At 40.7% G+C, this 9,197-nt stretch overlaps 1 protein-coding gene across 1 annotated transcript; it reads right to left on the bottom strand.

Moving 5' to 3' along the window:
* Nucleotides 1–2,868: 2,868 nt before the first annotated feature.
* On the bottom strand, nt 2,869–8,483 carry LOC112264005 (uncharacterized protein C22orf15). The gene is made up of 3 exons (XM_024440618.2): nt 8,287–8,483; nt 3,493–3,567; nt 2,869–3,179 (listed from the first exon to the last, which is right to left on the bottom strand). The coding sequence occupies exons 1-3, from the start codon at nt 8,420–8,422 to the stop codon at nt 3,016–3,018; spliced, it is 375 nt and encodes a 124-aa protein (XP_024296386.1). The 5' UTR covers nt 8,423–8,483; the 3' UTR covers nt 2,869–3,015.
* Nucleotides 8,484–9,197: the final 714 nt, after the last annotated feature.

The following is a 9,197-nucleotide window of genomic DNA, read 5'->3' as shown; positions in this document are numbered from 1 at the left end:
GTGGATCAGTATCTGGTGACCACCGTTTGCCTCTTGCAGCGCGACACATCTATTTCACGTAGAGTCGATCAAGCTGTTGATTGTGGTCTGTTGACCTACTCATCTTCAATGAAATGCTTACTTACAAGCCCTTAACCAACCAGTTTTAAGAAAATATTTACTAAACAAACAAGTATATATATAGGCTATACAGGGGGTACTGGTACGGAGTCAATGTATGGGAGTACAGGTCAGTCGAGGTAATTTGTACATGTAGGTAGTGACTATGCATAGATAATAATCAGCGAGTAGCAGCAGTGTAAAAAGGGGGGTCAATGCAAATAGTCTGGGTGGAGATTTGATTAATTGTTCAGCAGTCATGGCTTGGGGGAAGATGCTGTTAATGAGATGCTGTTAAGATGCTGTTAATGCTCTTACACGTCAACACAGAGCATCCCAAACATACTCAAGGGGTGACATGTCTGGTGAGTATGCAGGCCATGGAAGAACTGGGACATTTTCAGATTCCAGGAATTGTGTACAGATCCTAGCAACATGGGGCCGTGCATTATCATGCTGAATCTTGAGGTGATGGCAGCGGATGAATGTCACAACAATGGGCTCGTCATGGCATTCAAATTGCCATAGATAAAATGCAATTGTGTTCGTTGTCTGTAGCTTATGCCTGCCCATACCATAACCCCACCGACACCATGGGGCACTCTGTTCACAACGTTGACATCAGTAAACCGCTCGCCCACACAGCACCAAGCACGTGGTCTGCGGTTGTGAGGCTGGTTGGACTTACTGCTAAATTCTCTAAATTGGCTTTTGGTACAGATATGAACATTAAATTATCTGGCAACAGCTCTGGTGGGCATTCCTGTAGTCAGCACACCAATTGCACTCTCCTTCAAAACTTTAGACATCTGTACAAAACTGTACATTTTAGTGCTCTTTTATTATCCCCAGCACAAGGTGCATCTGTGTAATGATCACACTGTTTAATCAGCTTCTTGATATGCCACGTCTTGAAGGTAATAAGCGTTTTGTACATATGGAACATTTCTGGGATCTTTTATTTCAACTCATGAAATATGGGACCAACATTTATATTGTTGTTAAGTACATATATAGGCTACCTTTATTAGTTGTTCAACTAATCATTTAATTTAAACATTATTAATTGTTGTGAATACATGGATAAGTAGGCTCAGGCTACATTTATATGCCTTTAATAAGTTCAATGGTCCATGTAGTCTAATTCTCACATTAGACTGCAGTTTACACAGGCAGTCCAATTCTGAACTTTTTCCATTAATTGGTATTTTGACCAATCAGATCAGCTCTTTTACATATAATTGGGCTGCCTGTGTTAACTCAGACAAATAATCCTAGATTAGTAAAAAAACAATTCTGGGCCAATACCAGCTTCTAGTACACACAGGAGACAAGCTACATGCAAGTGCCATTCTTACTTTTACCAGGGTGTTGTGTCTTTGGCTATGCCGGATTAAGTGATATGACATGGTATTCTATAAAATCCTTTCTCTGTAATTAATTTTACCTGATTGAGCTAATCACGTAAATGTAATTAACTAGAAAGTCGGGGCACCACAAAATAATATTTATAGAGCTGTTATCTTCCGAATAAACTCTTAAAGACCTAGTAATATTTTACATCAATAGCAGTCAATATTAATTGTCACCTTATTTCAGTCTCATCTGAAAGTTGTAAATTCTTGGATATCTTCACAAACCCTGGCTAACAAGTTGAATCAGCAATACAAAATTGGGTTTAATTATTTATTTACTAAAAACCTAATTAATCACACAGAATTACAAATACACAGAATGAATCATACCTTGATTACAAATTATGTCATAAAGGAAAACGTCCCTAGCGGACGGAACAGATATGACAGCTGGTTACACAAAGAAAATGGGGGTTGGGTTTGAGTGAAAGAGCAGGAAGACTGAAGAACAAAGGGAGAAGCGATGTCTCTATCGTAAATACAGGATCTTATGCATTCTAAATTACCGCCCATTTGGAAAAGGAAAACATAATTAATATTTACTCTGAGCTGCGCTTCAATAGGTTGGTGGTAGATGGAAGGTCGAGTTGCCCAAGAGTTCTTCCATCCTTTGAAGAGTGTCTATGGTGTTGAACGGGAAACGTTGTAGTGTCGTCGTTGTGTGGTAGATGGGATACTCTGTCTGTCCTCTCCTAGCCCACGTTTACAGCGGCCGCTGCTAACTCAACGGCTAGGAGGTATCACTTCTGTAGCGAATAAGAGTTCAAAGTTCATACCATTCACAACCAAAGCTCACGCTGAGGTTGGCTTCATCCTATAGTTATTATCTGAATCCTTCTGACATCGGATCGTCCTAATGTACCCAGAAGAGGAGGTTACATTATCGTCAAGGGCTTTTATATAGTGGAGGGAGAAGGGTGTGTTTCATAGTTTAAAGCCCATGTCTAACCCATGCCTAACCTTATGAAAATCCAAATCTCTCATTTGGAAGCTAAAATGACATTTTAATCTTTTCACCAATAATTTTATATTTAAACATTTGAATTGCACAACAATTCCATGTGAATCTGATAACTTTAATGTGTAGACTTTCCCAGATACAGTTTAGGTCGTCCTGTCATCAGTCATAATGTCTCAGATGACAACTGAACTGACATCATATTCATTATGTACCAATGCATATTTTCAACTGGTTCTATTACTGAAATATAGTTCCTTTCCCTCCACTTGTTTGATGTTCCCAGACTCTCTGTTTAACAAAGGCTATTCAAGAGTCCCTCTGTAGAGTCAAGAGAGGGGAAGGGAGAAAGGTATTTATGGGGGGGGTCATAAACCTTACCCACAGGCCAACGTCATGACAAGGGATATATGGGAATGTTAATTTATCAACCTAAATTTACCAAAGTAAAAAATAATTGGAGTGAAGAGAACCACAGCACCAACACAATTACATGTTTGTGGTCCACAGCTTTCTATACATGCATGTCCATCACCATCTTTTTCAGCCTTCCTCCTCTCCTTTCTTCATATCTTTAAGTCTTCCAGGATGGCTCTTCTTGTTTCCAGCAGTGGGCTTGCGCCGGATCTGATTGACAGAACCTTTCCTTGAGGGACCACCCTTTTTTTCCTGCTCCTTACATGGGTTGGACAGCTTCTTTAGGACCTCTGAGGTAGAAACATTTACAAAAGTAACATACATAAGTATAGACAGTTAATACATATTAAGATACATATAAACCACCACATATTAACCATCCTAATCATACAGTCTTAAATCAGGCTTGATGTGGGTTTGCTTAAGGCTAGTGTACTGCACATGTACAGTAACTAGGCAACAAAGTCACGTTACAGGTATTGTCCCATTAGGAGGCCACAAAGAATTACTTTAGACCACGCTCAGTGCCGGCACTGAATAAAGCCATGCAGTGGTTTCAGTCGGGTACATTTGCCTCAGTGCTGTGGATGTTTTTTTCATTACCTGCTAACTCGGGATGGCTCTTGTCAAGGTCATTTAGGAGTGGCACATACTTCTGCCCTTCAGTCCCATCACCTCCTGGGGGAAATATGAAGTGAATTAAAGTTGACCAGTTTCATTACTGTAAAGTAACTTGAGTAATAATGACATTAACTTCAGCCATGTTAAGGCCAGGCACCACAGGCTAATAGAGATTTTTTTCTTCCTTTACTCTCATCAGATTTAACCTTTACCAGTTGAAAGTATACATAAATACAATATATTATTTTATTACAATATGTGCTAATTTGCATATTCCAATAATCCGTTTTTAAACACATTGCTTCAAAGCAGAATGTTTTTTAAATGTTTTATTGTGATATGACACTCAATAGTCAGACTTTTACAGATCATTTTATAAAAATATTGTTATTTCATGGAATTATTTAAAAAACACTATTCACATGTATGACGGATGCATATTTTGCATATATTTACACATATAATGACACTTAAAATCAAAACAACACAAGATGTAAAATAAAAGTCTGACTAAAAGTCTACCCGAGTGGCACAACAGGTCTAAGGCACTGCATCTCAGTGCTAGAGGTGTCACTACAGACCCTGGTTTGATCTCGGGCTGTATCACAACCAGTCGTGATCGGGCAGGGCACAATTGGCCCAGTTAGTGGAGGGTTGGCCCGGGGTATGGCGTCATTGTAAAATAGAAATTTGTTAACTGACTTGCCTAGTTAAATAAAGATAAAAAAATAAGACCTAAGAACCTGTGTGTGGAATAACGTGGAATAATGTGAATGTACGTCGTTTGAAGACTGAGAAAAATGAATTGGAGCACAGGGAACATGATATGATAAAGGTAGGCTAATGCAATTAAAATGTACTTTCCATAAATATTATCATTCATGTCACATTAATTACACTTTTATTCATATATCACTTCTAAACTGACAAATAAACATGAGCTATACCTTTTAATAATACATTAGCACGTTTAATACATTTCTTTCAAGGAATAGTGCATATGCTTTAAATACTGGTCTGATGGGCAAATATGCACTTTTGGGCAAATTCTCATGTCACTTTGCCCAATGTGTCACATACAAGGATTTTGTATGGCTGTTGAAATGTGCAGAACAGTAATCACCTATGCCTGCCCCATATGTAAGGCCCTCTTTGAGTTGTTGCTGGTGATGCTTTACTTTCTTGACTGTGTCATGGGATCTGCACCTATGCTTGACACACTCCATTGAAGCATCATCATCTCTCACAACTCCTCTCTGATTGCTCAAGTGTCACCAAAGGGCTGTCAAGCCACAATTTGTCCATCAGATTTGATATAGCAGTGCTTCCCTCATTGAACGTTGCTACTGCCATACTGGCTGTTGCGTCAATGCAGCTTTTGCCCACAAAGACAGTTTTGGGGCACTGCGACCATATTACAGAATTCAGACAGTCATTTACATTCTGGGTTCCTCCATGATATATATCCTTTTGAGGAGGTCATTTAAAAATAAAAATCACCTTTATTTAATCAGGTAGGCCAGATAGAGAACAAGTTCTCATTTAAAACTGCGACCTGGCCAAGATAAAGCAAAGCACTGCGACACAAACAACACAGAGTTACACATGGAATAAACAAATGTACAGTCAATAACACAATAGAAAAGTCTATATACAGTGTGTGTAAATGAGGTAAGATTAGGGAGGTAAGGCAATAAATAGGCCGTAGTATCAAAGTAATTACAACCTAGCAATTAAACACTGTAGTGATAGATGTGCAGAAGATGAATGTGCAATTAGAGCTACTGGGGTGCAAAGGAACAAAATAAATAAATAACATTATGGGGATGAGGTAGTTGGATGGGCTATGTACAGGTGCAATGATCTGTAAGCTGCTCTGACAGCTGATGCTTAAAGTTAGCGAGGGAGATATGAGTCTCCAGCTTCAGTGATTTTTGCAATTCGTTCCCGCAGAGAACTGTAAGGAAAGGCAGGCCAAAGGAGGCCAAAGGCCAAAGGAGGAATTGGCTTTGGGGGTGATCAGTGAAATATACCTGCTGGAGCGTGTGCTACGGCTGGGTGCTGCTATGGTGACCAGTGAGCTGAGATAAGGCGGGGCTTTACCCAGCAAAGACCTATAGATGATCTGGAGCCAGTGGGTTTGGCGAAGAATATGAAGCGAGGGCCAGCCAACAAGAGCATACAGGTCGCAGTGGTGGGTAGTATATGGGGCTTTGGTGACAAAACTGATGGCACTGTGATAGACTGCATCCAATTTTCTGAGTGTTGGAGGCTCTTTTGTAAATGACATCGCAGAAGTCAAGGATCGGTAGGATAGTCAGTTTAACGAGGGTATGTTTGGCAGCATGAGTGAAGGATGCTTTGTTGTGAAATAGGAAGCCTATTCTAGATTTAATTTTGGATTGGAGATGCTTAATGTGAGACTGGAAGGAGAGTTTACAGTCTAACCAGACACCTAGGTATTTGTAGATATTCTAAGAACCATCCAGAGTAGTGATGCTGGACGGGCGGGCAGGTGCGGGCAGCGATCGGTTGATGCATTTAGTTTTACTTGCATTTAAGAGCAGTTGGAGGCCACAGAAGGAGAGTTGTATGGCATTCAAGCTCGTCTGGAGGTTAGTTAACACAGTGTTCAAAGAAGGGCCAAAAGTATACAGAATGGTGTCGTCTGCATAGAGGTGGATCAGAGAATCACCAGCAGCAAGAGCCACATCATTTATGTATACAAAGAAAATAATTAGGCTGAGAATTGAACCCTGTGGCTCCCTCATGGAGACGGCCACAGGTCCGGACAACAGGCCCTCCGATTTGACACACTGAGCTCTATCTGAGAAGTAGTTGGTGAACCAGGCGAGGGAGTCATTTGAGAAACCAAGGCTGTTGAGTCTGCCAATAAGTATGTTAACTTGGCTTTCGAAGACCTTAGAAAGGCAGGGTAGGATAGATATAGGTCTGTAACAGTTTGGGTCTAGAGTGTCTCCCCCTTTGAAGAGGGGGATGACCGCGGCAGCTTTCCGATATTTGGGGATCTCAGACGATACGAAAGAGAGGGTGAACAGGCTAGTAATAGAGGTTGCAACAATGGCGGTGGATAATTTTAGAACGAGAGGGTTGCCTAGCCCAGCTGATTTGTAGGGGTCCAGATTGTCTAGCCCAGCTGATTTGTAGGGGTCCAGATTGCCTAGCCCAGCTGATTTGTAGGGGTCCAGATTGCCTAGCCCAGCTGATTTGTAGGGGTCCAGATTGCCTAGCCCAGCTGATTTGTAGGGGTCCAGATTGCCTAGCCCAGCTGATTTGTAGGGGTCCAGATTTTGCATCTCTTTCAGAACATCATCTATCTGGATTTGGGTGAAGGAGAAATGGGGGAGGCTTGGGCAAGTTGCTGTGGTGGGTGCAGAGCTGTTGACCAGGTTAGGGGTAGCCAGGTGGAAAACATGGCCAGCTGTAGAAAAACGCTTATTGAAATTCCCAATTATCGTGGATTTATCAGTGGTTACAGTGTTTCCTAGCCTCAGTGCAGTGGGCAGCTGGGAGGAGGTGCTCTTATTCTCCATGGACTTTACAATGTCCCAGAACTTTTTGGAGTTTGTGCTACAGGATGCACATTTCTATTGAAAAAGCTAGCCTTTGCTTCCCTAACTGCCTGAGTATATTGGTTTCTAACTTCCCTGAAAAGTTGCATATCGCAGGGGCTATTCGATGCTAATGCAGTACGCCACAGGATGTTTTTGTGCTGGTCAAGGGCAGTCAATGTTACGGTTTTCTAGGTGTGAAGGAGAGTCGGACCAAACTGCAGTGTGTAGATTGCGATCCATGTTTAATGAACAACGTACAACACAAATCAAATAACAAACACTAACAAAAACAATGAACGTAACGAAAACCGAAACAGCCTATACTGGTGCAAACTAACATAGAGGACACTAAGGACAATCACCCACACCAAACTCAAAGAATATGGCTGCCTAAATATGGTTCCCAATCAGAGACAACGATAAACGCCTGCCTCTGATTGAGAACCACTTCAGACAGGCATAGACTTATCTAGAACACCCCACTAGCTACAATCCCCCATATATACACACCACATACAAAAACCCATGCCACACCCTGGCCTGACCAAATAAATAAAGATAAACACAAAATACTTCGACCAGGGCGTGACAGTCAGGTCTGGAGTGAACCAAGGGCTATATCTGTTTGTGGTTCTAAATGTTTTTGAAAGGGGCATGGTGAGGAAAGTACTTTTAAAGAATAACCAGGCATTTTAAAGAATAAACCGCCCCCCCTTCTAATTTCCTTAATTTTGTGGCTAGAGTCAAGTACTTTCTGTGACACACATCAGAGTGTGGGGGGTTCTGGCATGTGGGAGCTTTTCAGCACAACACCGGAAAACAATATTTTGCATGATATATGATTCAACATGGAAAGTTTTAAAATTAGAGGTAGAAGTTCTACATGAAAAATGCTAACGAGAACGACATTTATGGCAGGTGTAATTGACGGAGTTGAGATAAAATTATACAAATCAAGTATTTATATACATTATTGCCGATTTATTTGTAGTTGCAAATGTTCCAAAAATCTGAAAATGTACAAATGCAAATAAAATCACAATTTTTGCTTGTGGTGCCTGGCCTTATCAACCTATCTATAACATATTAGTAGGCCTAGTAATCGTGTGTAGAGCAGGCAATGTGAGAAACCACTCTTTGATCCCATGGGCTCTTTAGACATACACAGCCTAGTGCCTTTATTATATTTGGAGAGACTCACTGCAGATGCGTATGAGAACGTAGCTGTGCCTCTCCTTCATCAGACTGCTGGCCTGCTCCATGCTCTTCTCCTTTACACTCAAGTTCACCAGCTCCCCTGTCCTGTCCATCAGGTCCACATAGTCTGTAGAGTACATCTGTAATGTGACATTTACACTGGGCTCTCTCAGTCTATTACATTTTCACTTATTGGTATTTACTCAGTCAGGAAACAATCTGGCCGGCTGTTTCTGGCCGGCTGTTCCTATAATTTCCAGTCATTGGCAGAGATACCATGTGCATACAACCTCACACGGAAATGTACTGTATAATATATATGCAATGTAGTATTTGTATCATGCTTTCAGACTCTTATCTTTTTTAAAATAATTTTTAAAATATTTTGTTTTATGTGTAATGCAATTGCCTTTATGTGTTTGGACCCCAGGAAGAGTAGCTTGATGGGGATCCCTAATAAATAAAAATACAAACACTATCAGGTGCTTCTGAGGTTAAATAAAGAATCTAATACAACAAATCGGAAGTTCTACTGTAAAATATTCTGCACTGTGGGAGAAGTTCGGAACTGCACCTTGAGAATCCAGATAACATCTCTCCTTCAAACTGTGGATGAAGTCTATCACCCTGCAGTTCAGGTTAAACAGTTCTGTTTGGCCCTCTTTCAAAATAAGAAAAGAGAAGTATGTTTGTACATTTCCTATAACATTGTATTACATTCATATAACATTGTACATCACAAAATTACATCTAATGTTTAAATGTGTTGTTCTCAAATGATCTGTTTATATCTCCATAGGTCTCCGAAGGTTTCATTAGAGGTCAGCTGTTGGCCTCCATAGAGATGATGGAATTATACTCCATCATGATGATGATATAGCACTGTCTTTCACTTACCTCCAAACTGCACGGTGA

This window comes from Oncorhynchus tshawytscha, linkage group LG12 (genome assembly GCF_018296145.1).
Source record: "Oncorhynchus tshawytscha isolate Ot180627B linkage group LG12, Otsh_v2.0, whole genome shotgun sequence".
Lineage (NCBI taxonomy): Eukaryota > Metazoa > Chordata > Actinopteri > Salmoniformes > Salmonidae > Oncorhynchus > Oncorhynchus tshawytscha.
Note: the sequence above shows the minus strand (reverse complement) of the source record. Positions and strands in the feature narration are given on the sequence as shown.